At 44.9% G+C, this 19,996-nt stretch overlaps 1 protein-coding gene across 1 annotated transcript in view; it reads left to right on the top strand.

Moving 5' to 3' along the window:
* Positions 1–16,803, top strand: part of slc6a17 (solute carrier family 6 member 17) — a 76,126-nt gene extending 59,323 nt beyond the window's left edge. The window contains exons 9-11 of the mRNA XM_078546513.1: positions 1,131–1,290; positions 15,355–15,517; positions 16,089–16,803. Coding sequence (XP_078402639.1) covers positions 1,131–1,290; positions 15,355–15,517; positions 16,089–16,454 — 689 coding nt within the window. The 3' untranslated portion in view covers positions 16,455–16,803. The remainder of the gene's footprint in view (positions 1–1,130; positions 1,291–15,354; positions 15,518–16,088) is intronic.
* The last annotated feature ends 3,193 nt before the right edge of the window (positions 16,804–19,996 follow it).

The raw sequence follows: 19,996 nt of genomic DNA, 5'->3' as shown, positions 1-19,996 counted from the left end.
TTTAATTTCCCTCACCTTCTAACCTATCCCTGACTTCCATTTCGCTCCACCTGCCCCTCCCCCTCTTTTTCAACAGCATAAAACCCAACACATTTCTACCTCTCTCCTGTTGCAGAGAAGTCATATTGGACTTGAAATGTTAACTCTGTTTCTCTCTCCACAGATGCTGCCAGACCTGCTGAGTTTTTCCAGCACTTTCTGTTTGTATCTCTCAAGTATCTACTCTGTCAAGCCCCTACGGAATCTTAAAACAGGAAATGAAAAAACTCAGCAGGTCTGGCAGCATCTGTGGAGAGAGAAACAGTTAACGTTTTGAGTCCAATATGATTCTTCTTTGGAATCTGAACTTCAGATCTCCAGTATCTGCAGTATTTTGCATATATTCCCTTCAGAATCTTGTGTGATTCAATGAGATCACTCCCCCATTCTTCCAAACTCCAGAGAATATAGACCATCAAACACTCCAAGGGCAGATATAGCACAGAGCTTGTGTGGAGGGTAAACCAATTGGACTGGTGGGTCTGAATGGCCTGTTGTGTTGGGTGAATGCAGCTCCAACAACATTCAAGAAGGTTGACACCACTCAGGACAAAGCAGCCTGCTTGATTGACATCTGATCCACCATCTTATGCATTCCCTCTATCCACCACTGACACACAGTGCCAGTAGTGTGTCTATGAGATGTGCTGCAATGGTTCAGGAAGGCAGCACACCACCACCTTCTCAAGTGTAACTGGTGATGGGCAATAAATGCTGACCTTGCCAGTGATGGCCACATCATGTGAACAAATAATAAAAAAATGTTGATGGAATCTTCAGTATAATCTCATTGACTGGATTGCCTCCACACCATGAGTTATATATTAGGACTGTTCAGGATGGTTAAAAAATTGTAAAGTAGCTATAAATGTCTAGAATATTTGAAAAATATACTGCCAGAGACTTCACAATGCACTGAGAGGTGGGGTTTAATGGGAGAATTTGAGTGAAACAGAGACTGTCACAGATCTGAACTATCCATGCTTCTGAGGCTGTTTACAAAAAGTTTGTCTGTTAATTATAGTGAATATTTCTGATTCATTTGAATTTCTGTTCTTGATGCTTCTGATTAATTTGCTCTTTTCCCACAGTCGGCTGCACAATCCTCGCTTTCTCAGTCGGACTCATCTTTGTCCAACGATCCGGAAACTATTTTGTCACAATGTTTGATGACTATTCCGCCACATTACCCCTCACAATTGTGGTCATTTTGGAAAACATCTCAGTTTCGTGGGTTTATGGGACAAAAAAGTAAGTTTCCTCTGATTCTCTACTCCTGGAAGTCCCATGAAATTATGAACAAAGACAAATCCCAGGTGCATGTCCATGTATTTGATTCCCATTAAACCCATTACTCTACCTGCCCTGGCCATTCCGCTTGGTACAGCCCTAATCTCTGCTCGCTAAAGTCCAAGGAACATAGGAACAGGAGGAGGCCATTTAGCCACTCGAGCCTCTTCTGCCAGTTTATGAGATCATGACTGATCTACAACCAAACTCCGTAAACTCGCCTCTGTCCTTTTTAATAACTTTGGATGATAAAAATCAGTCAACCTCAGATCTAAAAGTTATAGTTGATCAAGAATGAATTATCATTTCTGGCAGAGAATTCCAAACTTCTACCTTCTTTAATACACAAAAAAACTCATTAAAACCAACTTCCTTGAACAAGCTTTTGGTCATAGGATCATGAAAAATAGCAGGAGTAGACCATTGGGCCCATCAAACCTGCTCCACCATATCATTAGATCATGGCTGATCTGATTGTGGCCTTAACTCCACATCCTGTCTTTCCCCCGTAACCCTCGACTCCCTGTCTAACTCAGCCTTGAATATGTTCAATGACCCAACCTCTACTGCTCTCTGCGGAAGAGAATTCCAAAGACTCTGAGAGAAGAAATTTCTCATCACCTTCATGTTAAGTGGGAGACCCCTTATTTTTAAACTGTGCCCCCTAGTTATAAATTGCTCCACAAGGGAACCATCCTCCCAGTATCTACCCTGTCAAGCCGCCGTAGAATCTTAAATATTTCAGTAAGATCACCTCTCATTCTTCTAAACTCCAATGAGAGATAAGACAAACCCTTTCATCCCAGGAAGCTAGTGAACTTTCTCTGAACTCCTTCCAATCCAAGTATATTCCTCCATAAGTAAAGACAGCAAAATTTTTTAAAAATTCCTTCGTGGGATGAGGTCATTTCTGGCAATGCCAGCATTTGTTGTCCATCTCTAATTGCCCTTGAACTGAGTGGCTTGCCAGGACATTTCAGAGGGCAGTTAATTGTCAACCACATTGCTGTGGGCAGGAGTCACATGTCGGCCAGACCAGGTAAGGACAGCAGATTTCCTTCCCTAAAGGACATTAGTGAACCAGATGGGTTTTTACGACAATCAATGATCACCATTACTGAGACTAACTTTATATTCCAGATTTATTTATTGAATTTAAATTTCACCAGCTGCTGTCGTGAGATTTGAACCCATGTCCCCAGGGCATTAATCTCAGCTTCTGGTTTTCCGGTCCAGTGACATTACCAATATCCCACCGTCTCCCCTACTTTACTGTATACAGTACTCAGATGTGGTCTCACTAGTGCCCTGTACAATTGTAGCAAGACTTCCCTACTTTCATACTCCTTCCTTTCCTAATTACTTGCTGTACAACCATGCTAACATTTTGTGATTCATGAATAAGGACACCCAGATTCCTCTGTCCTGAAACATTCTGCAGTCTCTCTACATTTAAATAATTTTCTGTTTTTATATTCTTCCTGTCAAAATGGACAACCTCACATTTCACATTATACATGTTTCACATTATACTCCATCTGTCAATTTTTTTCCCACTCACTTAACCTATCCATACCCATTTGCAGACTCTTTTGTAACCTCCTCACAACTTGCTCTCCTACCTATCTTTGTATTGTCAGCAAATTTGGTTACAAAACAGTCAGTTCCTTCATCCAAATCATTAATATAGATTGTAAATAGTCGACGTCCCAGCACTGATCCTGCAGTTACAGCTTGCCAATCTGAAAATGACCCATTTACCCTGACTCCCTGCTTCCTGTTTGTTAGCCATTCATCTATCCATGCTAATAGATCACTCCCAACACCTTACCTTATGCAATAACCTTTTATGTGGCACTTTATCGAATGTCTTTGGGAAACTCATCCACATCTACTGATTCTCCTTTATCCACCCTGCTTGTTACATCCTCATAGAACTTTAATAAATTTGTCAAACACAATCTCCCTTTCACAAAACCATGTTGACTCTGCCTGATCGTAATATGATTTTCTAAATGTTCCTCTATTATCTCCTTAATAATGGATCCTAGCTTTCTCCCGCTGACAGATGTTAGGCTAACAGGTCTATAGTTTCCTGCTTCCTATCTCCCTCCATTCTTGAACAGAAGTGCTACAATTACGGTTTTCCAATCCACTGGAACTTTTCCAGAATCTAGGGGATTTTGGAAGGTTGCAACCGATGCATCCACGATCTCTGCAGCCACTTCTTTTAAGACCCTAGGATGCAGACCAACAAGTACAGGGGACTTGTCAGCTTTTAGTCCCATTAGTGATCCCAGTACTTTTTCTCCAGTGATGGTGATTGTTTTAAGTTCCTCCCTCCCTTTTGCCTTTGATTTTCAATGATTCTCAGGATGCTTTTTGTGTTTTCCACTGTGAAGGCAGATACAAAACACTTATCAAAGTCTCTACCATTTCTTTGTTTCCCATAATTAATTCCCCAGTCTCACTCTCTCAGGGACCAATGCTGACTGTAGCTGTTCGTTTCATTTCTATATACTTGTAGAAGATTTTACTGTCTGCTTTCATAACTCTTGCGAGTTTACTCTCATACTCCAATATCTCCCTCTTTATTTTTCAGTCATCGTTTGCTGGCTTCTAATGTTTTCCCAACCTTCTGGCCTATCACTAATCTTCGCAGCACTGTGTAGCTTTCCGTTCAATTTAATACCATTGTTAACTTCCTTAGTTACCTACGGATTGTGTATCCTTCTTGTAACGTTTTTCTTCCTCAATTGCGATATCTTTGTTGAGACTTATGAAATATCTCTTTGCACACTGCTTCTCTGTCATCTCACCTTTTTAACATATTTTCCCAAGTCCACTTTAAATAACAGTCTTCATTTTTTAAATTGTTTATGGGACGTGGGTGTCGCTGGCTAGACCAGCATTTATTGCCCATCCCTAACTGCCCTCGAAGGTGGTGGTGCGCTGCTGCCTTCAGCTGCTGCAGTCCGTATGGTGTAGGTACACCCACAGTGCTGTTAGGGAGGGAATTCCAGGATTTTGACCCAGTGACAGTGAAGGAACAGCGATATATTTCCAAGTCAGTATGATGAGTGGCTTGGAGGGGAACTTGCAGGTGGTGTTCCCATGTGTCTGCTGCCCTTGTTCTTCTAGATTGTCGTGGATTTGGAAGGTGCTGTCTAAGGAGCCTTGGTGAGTTTCTGCAGTGCATCTTGTAGATGGTACACACTGCTGCTACTGTGCCTTGGTGGTGGAGGGAGTGAATGTTTGTGGAAGGGGTGCCAATCAAGTGGGCTGCTTTGTCCTGGATGGTGTCAAGCTTCTTGAGTGTTGTTGGAGCTGCACTCATCCAGGCAAGTAGAGAGTATTCCATCACACACCTGACTTGTGCCTTGTAGGTGGTGGACAGGCTTTGGGGAGTCAGGTAGTGAGTTACTCGCCACAGGATGCCTAGCCTCTGAGCTGCTCTTGTAGCCACAGTATTTATATGGCTAGTCCAGTTCAGTTTCTGGTCAATGGTAAGCCCCAGGATGTTGATAATGGGGGATTCAGTGATGGTATTGCCATAGAGTGTCAAGGGGCGATGGTTTGATTCTCTCTTGTTGGAGATGGTCATTGCCTGGCACTTGTTTGGTGCGAATAATACTTGCCACATGTCAGCCCAAGCCTGGATTTTGTCCAGGTCTTGCTGCATTTGGACATGGACTGCTTCAGTATCTGAGGACAGATTTTCACATTTTCACATGGTCCATCTCTGACACTTCCCTTCCCTTCCTTGACCTCTCTATCTCAATTTCTGGTGATAGACTGTCCACCAATATTCATTACAAGCCTACCAACTCCCACAGCTACCTCAACTACAGCTCCTCACACCCCGCTTCCTGTAAGGAGTCCATCCCATTCTCTCAGTTTCTTCGCCTCCGTCGCATCTGTTCTGATGATGCCAGTTTCAAAAACAGTTCCTCTGACATGTCTTCCTTCTTCCTTAACCGAGGTTTTCCGCCCACGGTGGTTGACAGGGCCCTGAACCGTGTCCGGCCCATCTCCCGCGCATCTGCCCTCACACCTTCCTCTCCCTCCCAGAACCATGATAGGGTCCCCCTTGTCCTCACTTATCACCCCACCAGCCTCCGCATTCAAAGGATCATCCTCCGCCATTTCCGCCAACTCCAGCATGATGCCACCACCAAACACATCTTCCCTTCACCCCCTCGGCGGCATTCCGCAGGGATCATTCCATCCGGGACACCATGGTCCACTCCTCCATCACCCCCTACACGTCAACCCCCTCCCACGGCACCTTCCCATGCAACCGCAGAAGGTGCAACACCTGCCCCTTTACTTCCCCTCTCCTCACCGTCCAAGGCCCAAACACTCCTTTCAAGTGAAGCAGCATTTCACTTGCACTTCCCTCAATTTAGTCTACTGCATTCGCTGCTCCTAATGCGGTTTCCTCTACATTGGAGAGACCAAACGCAGACTGGGTGACCACTTTGCGGAACACATTCGGTCTGTCCGCAAGCATGACCCAGACCTCCCTGTCGCTTGCCATTTCAACACTCCACCCTGCTCTCATGCCCACATGTCCGTCCTTGGCCTGCTGCATTATTCCAGTGAAGCTCAACGCAAACTGGAGGAACAGCACCTCATCTTCCGACTAGGTACTTTACAGCCTTCCGGACTGAATATTGAGTTCAACAATTTTAGATCATGAACTCTCTCCTCCATCCCAATCCCCTTTATGATCCCCCTTTTTTCCAATAATTTATATAGATTTTTCTTTTCCCACCTATTTCCATTATTTTGAAATGTATTTCCATCCATTGTTTTATCTTTGCCTTTTAGCCTATTTCGATCCCTTCCCCCCACCCCACCCCCACTAGGGCTATCTGTACCTTTATTAGCACATTCCTTAGATAATATCACCACCTTCAACACCTCTTTTTCCTTTTGTCTACGACATCTTTTGGTTATCTCCACCTATCACTGGCCCTCTATCCAGCTCTACTTGTCCCACCACCCCCTTAAACCAACTTATATCCACCTCTTTTCTATTTTTCCTTAGTTCTGTTGAAGAGTCATACGGACTCGAAAGGTTAACTGTGCTCCTCTCCGCAGATGCTGTCAGACCTGCTGAGTTTTTCCAGATATTTTTGTTTTTGTTTTGGATTTTCAACATCCACAGTTTTTTGCTTTTATCTCAGTATCTGAGGAGTTGCGAATGGTGCTGAACATTGTGTAATCATCAGTGAACGTCCCCACTTCTGACCTTATGATGGAAGGAAGGTCATTGATGGAGCAGCTGAAGATGGCTGGGCTCCTATCTAAGTATATGACACTAGTTTCACACCCATGTTCCTCACTCTCCAACTGGATGTGAAATTCTATCATGTTATGATCACTTTTACCAGGAGGATCCTTTACAATGAGGCGATTAGACTGACTGAATTAGACATTATCAGGCTAAAATAGTCTGTTTCCTGTATGGTTACAGAATGTTTTGTTCTAGGCTGTGTTTACTGCCAACACAGTGCATGTGCAGTTGCATTGGTTGCACCGTGATGTCATTGTGAGTGACAGAATAAGCAGCAGCCAGGACAGAAATAAAGGAAAGGGAAATGCAGTTGCATCTTTGGTGAGAAATCTGGGATTTAGCTCTGTCCTCGACAAGGTTCAGCACTTTGACCTGTTAACCTGAACCCCTACACAAGTGCTTGCAGGACCTCTTCATTCTGTGCAGCATTTTCAGCTTACAGATTATTCTTTTACCCTTTTACCCTTTGCTGGTTAAGCTTTCAGTTTTTATTTGTGTTCTGCTAATTTCAAGAAATGTAAATCTCAGAAATCAGCTGGCTACTCCAATACAACACTCATTATTGGAAAATTATGTTGCCAGTACCATTGTGAGGAAGCTCATAACAGTCAGGTTTTTGCTGGCACTGTTTCTCCTGGTTTTCTGCACATGCGCGGACAAGTGCGCATGCACAGACAAATATCAACGGCCACCTTGCCTGGCCATCATCTGTTGGCAGGAAACTATTTTAAAGCAAGCTTTCTGGCAGACACGGCATGGCAGAGTGACACCTGCACAGACCGGTGCGCATGCGCAGATGGCCATTTTGCATTGGCAGGAAACACAGGGCTGAAAAATACCCTCTGGCATGGGGGTGGTACCCGCACCCAGAAGTAGGCAGCCTACCGACTTCCAGAGCCACCTTCAAACTCGCCGCTAATTGACTCAGGTGGGTTTGAGGCCTACAAGCGCCGGGTCTGACCTCCAAGGTCATCGGCTGTGACCTGGAACAAGGTCACGACCAGTAATTTAAAGGGTGCACTGGCATGGGGACCCAGCAAATGTCTGCACTGAGCAGAGTTCTGCAGCATTTTTGAACAGGAGATATTTGTGGGCCTTTATGGTAATTGCACATCTGTGCAATATCTGATGTGTCCAAAGTTTGCCAATTAGCAGCTGTGGCTTTCATTTTGAACCAGGACAAGTTTTCCACATCTTAACATAAAGAAGTTGTCTCCTTGTTGCATGTTCCCCTCCAGAGATGTCAGAGCCATTGGAGCGAGGGGAAAGGCAGAGGAGGAGGGGCAAACCAGACCCTCAATTTAATGATGACTCCCTGTGAGCCCTTCTGTGTGCTGTTTCAAACCGACGGGAGCAACCAATGTCACCCATGCGATCACGTCCAGGGCCTTCCACTTGAATGTCGCCATGTTCCCTCACCTTGTCCTTGCCATCACCCTCAGATGAATGGCCCTATTTGCCATGCCCATTTCCTCAAGGTCATTCCCTCGCTGAATAGTGAGGTTATGGAGGGCGTAGCAGACCATGACCATGATGGAGCGTGCTGCAATATCCTTCCTGATCTGTCAAGGCACCTGAACCTCTGATGGTCTATTTGACGCTGGCCCTGGTGCTTCCATGGCTGTCATTGTATCTCCTCTCCGCATCAGTTCTGGGCGCCCTCACTGGCGTTATGAGCCATCTCTTCAATGGGTAACCCCGTCCCCCAGAAGCCACCCATCCATGGCTTTAGGGCTGCTGAATTAGTCTGGCACCTGTGAGTTTGGCTGAACGAAGGAGTTGTGGCTGCTGCCCAGGTACCTGGCACATACCTGCCTGACCCACCGATGATGATCACAGACCAGTGGACGTTGAGCGAGTGGAAGTCCTTCCTGTTGAAGAAGGTGCAAGGCTGTCCAGCAGGGGCCTTTATGGTGATGTGAGAACAATCAATGGCTTCCTGTCCCCTGGGGAAATCTGCAATTGCCGCAAACCCTCTGGCTTTTTTGAGTTGACTCTGGTCATCCAATGTGAAGGAGATGTAATAGCCTGCCCTTTGAAACATAGAATCAGTGAAGATGTTGATACAGTGGTGTGCAGCAGACTGTATTATGCCACTGAGGTCTCCACATACTGCCTGAAAGGAGCCTGTTGTGAAGAAGCTGAACGTGACACTAGCCCTTAGAGCTACAGGCATTGAGTGCCCCCCAACGCAGGTGGCGATATACCCTGCGTGCATGTGACTGTGGCTCTTAGCCTGAGCCCTCTCTTGCATTGAATCTCTGACATTTACAGATAGCTCAGTCTCTGTCTGCAGACTATAGGGGCTGCATAAGACCTTCTGCGCCTCTGCTGAGGATGTCTGAGGCCCTCATGACCCTTTGGCCTGGCACAGCTCTGGCCCCTTCATGCACCACCAGTGTATCCTGGACCTCCTATTCTGCCTCTCATTCTCCTCCTCCTCCTCCACCTCACCCTCCTCTCCTCCTCACTGTTGTGTCTCCCATGGAGACCTCAATGCCCACCTCTCCCTGATACTATATAGCCCTGGGAGATGGCCAGGAACAAAATATGGCACTCAGCAGACCAGTCAACAGCCGGGGAAAGACCTCTAACTCGTATGATTTTAAAGTGGATACTCTGCTGATTCAAATAAGCACTCCTAGCAGTTACACATCTACTAACTGCTGAGTGGAGACTCTGGGTTCAGCTGTGACTTTTAAACCCAGCCTAACAAGCTTCCCCTGAAAAAACAGGAACCACACATGGGCCTGAATCTAACTCTAAAGGAAAATTATAGCATTCACACCATATTATGGCAGTCAATTGGGTCTTACATACACAATCTTAAATACACTCTTAAATGTCATTTTCATAACATTTAAGCCCGCCCACTTTCCGTATCATACAAAACTGGTGTGATGATGTCGGGAACGCCACTCGACATCATCATGCCCAATAATACAACTCCGAAAGCAGGGGATGCTCCTGATTTGGGAGCGTATTATTCTTCCCATGGTGTTTGTTCTAAGAAACTCACGAATACATTCCGTGAACTCATCTTTCAGGCTACTTTTGTCAGTTTTATTCATCCAATCTAAAGGGAATTAAAAGCTCCCATGATTATTGCAGTAACTTCCTTACAAACTCCCCATTTTTAAAAATTTGTATTCTGTCCTAATGTCTGGGGGTCTATAAACCCTCCCACCAGTGACTCCTTTCCTTTGCTGTTTCTTATTTTCACCCAAACTGATTCTACCCTTTGATCCTCTGAACTAAGATCATTTCTCGCTGCTGTACAGATCTCGTCCTTCATTCAGAGAGCTACCTCACATCCTTTTCCTTCCTTCCTGTTCTTCCAAAACCTCAAACACTCTGAATGTTCAGTTTCCCGCTATGGTCACTTTGCAACTGTCTTTATAATGGCTATCATACCACATTCATTTATTTCTATTTGTGCTTTCAATTCATATATCTTGTTACGAATGCTGTGTGCATTCAGATAAAGAGCCTTTAATTTTGTCTTTTTACCGGTTTTCCCTACACTGACCTTATTTGCTGGTGTATCCTTATGTTAGTACATTCTGACCCTTTCTGTCACACTCTGGTTATCATTACCTGCACCGCTATCCTGGTTATCATTACCTGTACCGCTATCCTGGTTATCATTACCTGTACCGCTGTCCTGTACCACTACCCTGATTATCATTACCTGTACCGCCATCCTGGGCAGCATTACCTGTACTGCCATCCTGGGCAGCATTACCTGTACTGCCATACTGAGCAGCATTACCTGTACCGCCATCCTGGGCAGCATTACCTGTACTGCCATACTGAGCAGCATTACCTGTACCGCTATCCTGGGCAGCATTACCTGTACCTCTATCCTGGGCAGCATTACCTGTACCGCCATCCTGGGCAGCATTACCTGTACCTCTGTCCTGGGCAGCATTACCTATACTGCTGTACTGTGCCACTATCCAGGTCATTATTATCTATGCCGCTATCCTGGTTAACATTACCTATACTACTATCCTGTACTGCTATCCTGGTTAGTATTACCTGTACCGCTATCCTGGTTAGCATTACCTCCACTGCTATCCTGGTTATCATTACCTCTACCGCTACCCTGTACCGCTATCCTGATTATCATTACTTGTACCGTTATCCTGGTTATCATTACCTGTATCGCTATCCTGTACCGCTATCCTGGTTATCATTACCTGTACTGCTATCCTGGTCATGATTACCTGTACCGCCATCCTGGGCATCATTACCTGTACCGCCATCCTGGGCATCATTACCTGTACCGCCATCCTGGGCATCATTACCTGTACCGCTATCTTGGTCATCATTACCTGTACCGCTATCCTGGTCAGCATTACCTGTACCGCTATCCTGGTCAGCATTACCTGTACCACTATCCTGGTCATCATTACCTGTACTGCTACCCTGGTTAGCATTACCTGTACCGCTATCCTGGTCAGCATTACCTGTACCGCTATCCTGGTCAGCATTACCTGTACCGCTATCCTGGGCATCATTACCTGTACCGCCATCCTGGGCATCATTACCTGTACCGCCATCCTGGGCATCATTACCTGTACCGCCATCCTGGTCAGCATTACCTGTACCGCCATCCTGGTCAGCATTACCTGTACTGCCATCCTGGTCAGTATTACCTGTATCGCCATCCTGGTCAGCATTACCTGTACCGCTACCCTGGTCAGCATTACCTGTACCGCTATCCTGGTTAGCATTACCTCTATCGCTATCCTGTACCGCCATCCTGGGCATCATTACCTGTACCGCCATCCAGGTCATCATTACCTGTACCGTTATCCTGGGCATCATTACCTGTACTGCCATTCTGGGCATCATTACCTGTACTGCCATCCTGGCCATCATTACCTGTACCGCTATCCTGGGCAGCATTACCTGTACCACTATCCTGGGCAGCATTACCTGTACCGCTATCCTGCACTATTGCCTTGTCCTTTCCCTTTTACTTTCCAAATCTCCCCTCGCGTGAAATGTCCCTTATCCCTCCCCCACCACTACTTAGTTTAAAGGCTTCTGTACAGTCCTGGTTATATGATTCCCCAAGACCCTGGTCTCAGCACAGTTCAGGTGTAGACCATCCCAATGGTACAGCTCCCACTTTCCCCAGGACCGGTGCCAGTGCCCATGAATTGAACCTATTTCCCCCACACCAGGCTTTGAGCCTCACATTTAACTCTCTGATCTTACTTACCCTAGACCAATTTGCTTGAGGCTCATGAATTAATCCAGAGATTGTTACCTATGTGGTTCTACTTTTTAATTTAGTCCTAAACTGCACATAATCCTTCAACAGAACTTCCTCTTAGTCCTACCCACGTGGAACATGACAACTGGACCTTTCCCCTCCCACTTAACGTTCCTCTCCGGCCCTGAGGAAATATCCTTGGGCCTGGCACCAAGCAGGCAACACAGCCTTCAGGGCTGTGACTCTCAGCTGTATCTATCCCCTAGCTATACTGACCCGACTACACCAACATTCTCTTGTGTCTTCCTGCACCACAGTGCTGTGGTCAGTTTGCTCATCCTCCCTGCTCTCATCTACACAAGTTACAGGAACTTTGAATCTGTTGGACAATTGCAACGGTCGAGACTCTTCCATTTGGATCCCAATACTCACAGTAACACCCCCCTGTCCCTGACCACAGACCAAATCAGAAACATCTAGCCTAAGGGTTGTGACTGCCTCTTGGAACCAAGTGTTCAGGTAACTTTCTCCCCCCCAGATGCATCGCAGTGTTGGAAGTTCAGACTCCAGCTCATCAAATTGGAGCCAAAGTTCCTTGAGGAGCAAACACTTAGACACTTAAACCACCTGCAGATGTGGCTGCCATGGATCACACTGATGTCCACTAGCACCCACATGCTACAGATGAAACACATCATCTACCCTCCAGCTTTATTGTGTTTAAATTAACTAATTAAGTGTGAAACCTAGAAATATTACTCAACTGTTGTCTGCAGTTATACCAAGTAGTTTAACTAGTTAAGCTATAAATTTAATGCAATACTTGTGTCTTACCAATACCAGTTTAAACTACTGCCACTCTTTAGAGGGATAAAATCTTAAAAACTCATGAAACAATCACCTATTTGCTGACGTGATTAAAACCATAAACACTCACCAGCTCCTGGAGGCTGAAAAAAATATATAAAAAGCATCACCTCCTCCCCACTCTGCACTGAATTCCCAAATTCCTAAGTTAGCATTTGTCTCCTGCCCTAATATCCTCCCATGTGGCTCAAGTTACATCTTGTTTTATAATGTTGCCGTGAAGTGCCTTGAACATTTGATTACATTAACTGTGTTAATGAAAAGGCATATTGGTTTAGAGTCCTACGAACATACGAATTAGGAGCAGGAGTAGGCCATTCAGCCCCTTGTGCCTACTTCGCCATTCAATAAGATCATGGCTGATCTGATTGTAACCTCAACCCCACATTCCTGCCTACCCCCCACCCCCCCCGATAATATTTTACCCCCTTGCTTATCAAGAATCTATCTAACTCTGCCTTAAAAATATTCAGAAGTTCTGCTTCCACCACCTTTTGAGGAAGAGAGTTCCAAAAACTCTCAACCCTCTGAGAGAAAAGATTTCGCCCCATCTCTGTTTTAAATAGGTGACCCTTATTTTTAAGCAGTGACCCCGAGTTCTAGCTTCTCCACATGGGTGAGGTGGTGGTGTAGTGGTATTGTCACTGGGCTAGTACTCCTGAGACCCAGGGTAATGCTCTGGGGACCTGGGTTTGAATACCACCATGGCAGATGGTGAAATTTGAATTCCCACCTAACTAGTATCCAATTGTCGTAAAATATGACTCCAGACCCAATGTGGCTGATGCCCTCTGAAATGACCTAGCCACTCAGTTCTCAAGGGGAATTAGGGATGGGCAATAAATGCTGGTCCAGCTAGTGATGCCCACATACTGTGAACGAATAAAAAAAACATGAGGAAACATCCCCTCCATATCCACCCTCAGGATCTTAAAGGTTTCAATCAAGTTGCATTTTACTCTCCTAAACTCCAGCGGATACAAACCTAGCCTGTCCAACCTTTCCTCATAAGACAACCCACCCATTCCTGGTATTAGTCTGATAAACCTTCTCTAAACTGCTTCCAATGCATTTACATCCTTACTTAAATAAGGAGACCAGTACACATGTGATCTCACCAATGCTCTGTATAACTGAAGCATAACCTCCCTACTTTTGTATCCAATTCCCTTCACATTTAGTGATAACTTTCCTAATTACCAGCTGTACCCGCATACTAACTTTTTGCGATTCCTGCACTAGGACACCTGGATCCCTCTGCATCTGAGCTCTGCAATCTCTCACCATTTAGATAATAAACTTCTTCTTTATTTTCCCTGCCAAAATGGACAATTTCACATCTTCCCACATTATACTCCATTTGCCAGATCTTTGCCCACTCACTTGACCTACATGTGTCCCTTTGTAGCATCCTTATGTCCTCTTCACAACTTACTTTCCCACCTATCTATATGCCATCAACAAATGTAGTCCTTTCATCCAAGTTATTCATATAAATTGTGAAAAGTTGAGGCCCCAGCACTGATCCCTGTGGCACAGCACTCGTTACATCTTGCCAACTAGAAAAAGGCCCATTTATGCCTATTCCACTTTCATGTTTTCCCTCCATAGCCCTTGTCTCCCTTGTTTATCAAAAATCTATCTAACTCAGCCTTGGATAAACTCAATAACCCAGTCTCCACAGCTCCTGGGGAAAGAGACTAACAACCCTCTGAGAGTGAGAAGTTCTCCTCATCTCCATCTTAAAAGGGAGACCTTTTATTTTGAAACTATGCCCCCTAGTTCTAGTCCCCCCCGCCCCCCACATCCTCCGGTATCTAAGCTGTATGTTTCAATAGGATCACCCCTCATTCTCCTAAACCCTAATGGATACAGGACCAACCTGTTCAACTTTCTTCATAAGATAACTCCTTTATCCCAGGAATGAGCCATGTGAAACTTCTCTGAACTGCTTCTAATGCAGTTCTATCCATTTTCAAATAAGACCAAAACTGTGCAAAGTCCTCCAGATGTGGTCCCAGCAAGGCTCCATTCAGTTGCAGTAAAGCTTAAAAAATAAAACTGAAAACCATTCTGACCTTCAAGCCCATTCCCTCATTCAAGGACAATCCCCACTCAACTACATTTACCTACATTTGTTCCATGGCCTTTCAAGCCTTACCCAACCAAAATTTCATCCATCTCCGTCATGTATGTCATTCGACCTGCAGCATTCACTGCCTCAGTTTCAAATTTCCTCTACCCTTTGCATAATTAAAGTGCTTCACTTTGAAATGCCCTTACTCTAATTTTAAGGTTACCTTCCCTTGTTTTGAATTCCTCATCCAGAGAATAGTTTCCCTGTCTCGATTCCTTTAATGATTTTAAACACCTCATTCAGCTTCTGTCAACATTTGAAACTTACATCCAGCTATATTCAGCACAACCTCCAACTTACAAACTGCTTGGCCAGTTATGTCATTCCAATATTGTTGCAGTATTAAACTTTGGGGGGTGTGTTGTTAAGTTGTACATATTCTAATTGCTCTGTCACTACATGTGTTGTCAGTTAACAGAGAGAGAGAGATGCAGGAACCTGAATATTGAGAGAGTTTTATGTGCTGTGTAACGTGTTTATGCTCTTTCCCAGATTCATGCAGGAATTGACAGAAATGTTGGGCTTCACTCCGTATAGATATTACTATTACACCTGGAAGTACATCTCCCCTCTGGCCATGGTAATCCTGATATTGGCAAGCATTATTCAGATGGGCATTACTCCACCTGGATACAATGCCTGGATAATGGAGGAGGTAAACAGAAAAAGAATATTTCTGACAGCAAGGTTCTTTAAGATGGGGGCGCGGTGGTTAAATTCAGGGGGTCGGTCAAGAGTTGCAATGAGAAGTGATTATTTTCCACAGAAGAGACTCTGGGTGAGAAGGGGCATGAACCATATCACTGTGATGTCGTGGTGGGGGGAGTTGGTGGAGGGGGGTTGGTGGTGGTCAGTGAGCTGTCAGGGGTGGGGGGGTGGTCAATGAGGTGCCTTTGAGGGGAGACGGGTCAGTCAGCTAGAAGTCTTGTGGGTTGGGAGCAGTGTGGGTGGGGGGATTCGGGCAGGTTTTGGAGGGGTTGGGGGTTGGGTGGTCAGTGGGTTGCCAGGGGGTGTCAGTGAGCTGTTAGGAGTCAACACCAGGCTATAATGGGGCAGAGGTACTCTATGGGCCAGCGCTATCAATGATTTCAGTTGGTTTGCCTCTGTTTTAAGATGTCACTGAGCTGTTGAGGGTTAGTAGACACTGCCCATATTCCTGAGATAATCCAGTTGCCTTTTGCTAAATGCATTGGTCAGTGAAATGGAGCCTCCTTTTCTTTGTTTAGGCAATGGAGAGGTACCTGATATTCCCAGGCTGGGCCCTTGGGTTGACCGTTACTCTGATTGTGCTGGGAGTCCTCCCCATTCCGATTGTCTTCATTGTCCGTCACTTCCATCTTGTGTCTGATGGGTCAAACACTTTATCCGTTTCGTACAAAAGAGGTCGAATGATGAAAGATATGTCCAATTTGGATGATCACGATGAGACCAGGTTCATCCTGAGTAAGGTTCCCAGTGAAACTCCTTCACCAATGCCCATCCATCGCTCCTATAATGGGCCTGATAGCACCTCACCTATGGAAATGACTGCTGCTAATGGGCGATATGGCATTGGTTACCTGTCAGCTGGCACTCCAGAATCAGAACTGTAAGGTGGATCAGAAGAGGAGAGTCAGTACCTAATGCAGTTGTAATATAAAGTGAAACAGTAAGAGGTGCAACGATTAATCAGCAGTTGTAATTGGAGAAAACAACCTGTAACTAGCGCCATCGATTGAAATCAGGTCAATCTGACATTGATCTCCAATGGTAAAAAAACTAATCCAAATTGTGTAAACTAGACAATGATAGGCTCGTCCAATACTGGACCCGGAGCAGTGCAGGCGCTGCGTATACAATGCTACCAATGGGAATCACTGTCTCCGATCTGGCTCTATATCAGCGGACACTGAATATACCACCCACGTCAGCACAGACTCACATATACATATAATAGCACAAAAGCCACATATACCAGCCTTGTCTCATTGCAGATATTGTATATACTGACCTTTTATCTGCACATACACCACACATACTAAACCTGCATCAACACATAAGTATACTAGCCCTGAATCAGGATAAATACTGAAGACTCTACCCCTGCAGCAGCAGATATGAATACACTGATTTTATATTAGTACAGACAATGCAAATACTGCACAGAAAATGCATATCCTGAGCTGAATCAGCACAAATATCACACATATAGCCCTATATTATCACACACTATCTCTACTAGCCCCAATTTAGCACAAATACTTTATATATTAGGCCCGTATCTGCACATACATGCCAATAATTGCCACATATCAACACAGGCACTGCATGTACTAGCCATGTGTCAGTACGGCTGTTGTGTGTACCAGCTATGTGTCAGTATGGGTCTTGCATGTACTAGCCATGTGTCAGTACAGATGTTGCATCCATTCTGAACTTGTCTCTGTTTCCATTACTAATACTAAGGCTGTATTAATGGTCTTATAGTTTGTCTGGTGCCAGGCTTCTTATGGATTTATTACTGGCCCTGAGGTTGAGCATGTGTGTTCTGATACTATCCCTGTATAAGGAACACAGGCTTCGAGGTCCCCAGAAAGCACACAGCCTTGGGAGATTAATTCCTATATTTCAGGCTCCAGCAACCAAGGATCCACAGCAAAAACCCTCAACCAAAGCACAAAGGCTGGTAGCACCTTGGCACATTCAGTAAATCATAAGAGCAGGCTGCTGAGAATTTGCAATGCCAAGAGCATCAAGTAACACTCAATACAGATTGTATTTTTCTTAATGATTACTGTTCCCCTGAACACCTGACCTTGTTCCCCTTTGATTCCCCATTTCTGTCACATGGACAATCCATACTATAAACTTTCCATAAACTTTGCAAATAACCTATAGAATGACCTGTTGTGACTTGTTCAGAATACAGTTTGAAAGGAGGCCAGTCTGAATGTCAGTTAAGGCTGAGCATTGTCGATGTTGCTGGACTAATAATCCGGAGAATGGGAGTTCAAATACCATCATGGTAGTTTTGAATTCAGTTTTATTAAAAAGCTGGTGTCGGTAAAAATGACGATGCATCTGTCAGATTGTCACAAAAACCTAACTGGTTCATTAATGCCCTTTAGGGAAGGAAATCTGCTGTTCTTACCTGGTGTGGCCTACATGTGACTCCAGTCCCAAACCAACTGCTCTTTGAAGGGGCCTAGTGCACACTCAGTTGTACTGCCTTGGTTCAGTAATAACGCTCCCACTTTGGAGTGAGATGGTCAGGGCTTCAGCTCCCACTCCAGAGACTTGAGTCCATAACCTAAGCTGACACATGAGTGCTGTGCTGAGAGAGTGCTGTACTGTCAAGGGTGCTGTCTATCAGGTGGGACAGTAGATCGAGCACTATATCAGGTGCTTGTAAATAACTCCATGGCACAGTTCAAAGTGGATGTCTCCGAGCAAACATTTGTTTTCAAAAATTGAACTAGACACTTTTCCTATAGCTGTTCGATGTAGCGCACTAGGAATGGGCAATGAATGGGACCTTGCTAATTTCGCCACAGAGATTGAACAGAAAATCCTCCAACTTTGACCCCTTTACCCCATGAGCAGGGATTCCAGACCTCTGAAGCTCAAACTGTCCCTGGGCTTCTGCACTATTCACTGTTTCCACTTGCTTTGTCTCAGGCTTGCTCAATCTCCACACAGCAATCAATCAGCCTCGACTCCACTCCCCTCCTTTCACCCAGACTCTGTTCACCTCTCCATTTAGCCTCCCCTCTCTCTTCTGTTCAACTGCCTTCCTCTCACCCACCCCTCCATTTACCCATCCTCCCCCTCCCCTTCACTCACCTCATTCTCCTGCTGTTCACCTCACTCACCCTGCCTTCACCCTCACCCTCCCTTCCCTGCCACACACGCTACCTTTCATTCACCCTCTCTGTCTTTGCTCTCCTTTCTAGTTTCAGTTAATTTCTATTCCCTGAAATATACATCCCATTGGCTCCTGTAGCCGATTGGTGTGATATTCACCTTGTAGAGTGATTACTTGGGCTCCTGGTTTATGCTGAGTTGGTGCAGCAAGAGGTGTTACTCTGGCTGTCAGAGGGGAAGACTGATTAGAATTGGCTCCTGTTTGCTATTTAATGTCTCCTGCATTTCCTCAGACACAATTATAATGCCATACATGGTGGAATAGCCAGCCGTCACTCAATGTCTAGACTGACACATGAATAGTGGCTCCTTGGGAATGTACCAGAAAAATAGTTATCATTTTCAGGAGAAGATGAAAAACTAGGGTTGAGGGACTGTTGAGGAAGATGTAATTCTCCAAGCTGAGATGGTGAGTTGATTTTGGCTGCAGTCATTCTGGTTCTCGCAAACCCAGAATGAATTCCCAGTCATGAAGACAAGCACAGGATCCATTCCAGACTTAAATGTGATGTGAGCTGGCACCTCTCATACAGATGTTCAAATTGAGTTTCACCCTGCCTCCGGCAGAAGGATACAGGCCACAGCTGGCTGATGAAAGTTCATTCCCCGCACTAGCCCATAACACAGTGCATCAACACGCAGTGCCAACATAGCCTAAGGTGCCCCTGACAGCTTCTCAAACTTTGTCCATGTTGTGTAACAATTGACTTGTTGATGGCAGCTAGTCTCACCAGCACTGACTGATAGCAGTGTTGGTTTACAAATTGCAGTATTAAAGCTCATAAAACATAGAATTAACAGCAATTCCAATAATTAAGCAGCAAATTTCTGGTGCTGGAGAATAATCGTTGCATTCTGTATAATGTCCAGAGATTGACGTAATTTGTGTTCGATGTCAGTAGTAAAAGTTCTCTGTATGTTGTTGGTACTTTAGGTAAAGCAGTATGAATGTGTATTTGGGGAGGGAATTATTTTAGAGTTTCTGTGGAGCCCAGTTAATGTTTAGCACATGATGGTGAGCACAGTGGGAACATACCGTTGCTATTTCTCTCCATTTAGTGCAGTAAGATCCTGATTTTTTTCAGAGATCTATAGATTTCAGCTTTAAAGTGTTGATAAATTGTACAATCAGATGGATCAGATATCATCGTTCATTGCACTTTATTATTCCTAGAGGTGCAGCAATATACCCAGAGATAGAACCATACAGCACAAAAGGGGGGCCATTCAG

This window comes from Cetorhinus maximus, chromosome 8 (genome assembly GCF_964194155.1).
Source record: "Cetorhinus maximus chromosome 8, sCetMax3.hap1.1, whole genome shotgun sequence".
NCBI classification, from domain to species: domain Eukaryota; kingdom Metazoa; phylum Chordata; class Chondrichthyes; order Lamniformes; family Cetorhinidae; genus Cetorhinus; species Cetorhinus maximus.
This window is presented reverse-complemented; position numbering and strand designations above follow the sequence as displayed.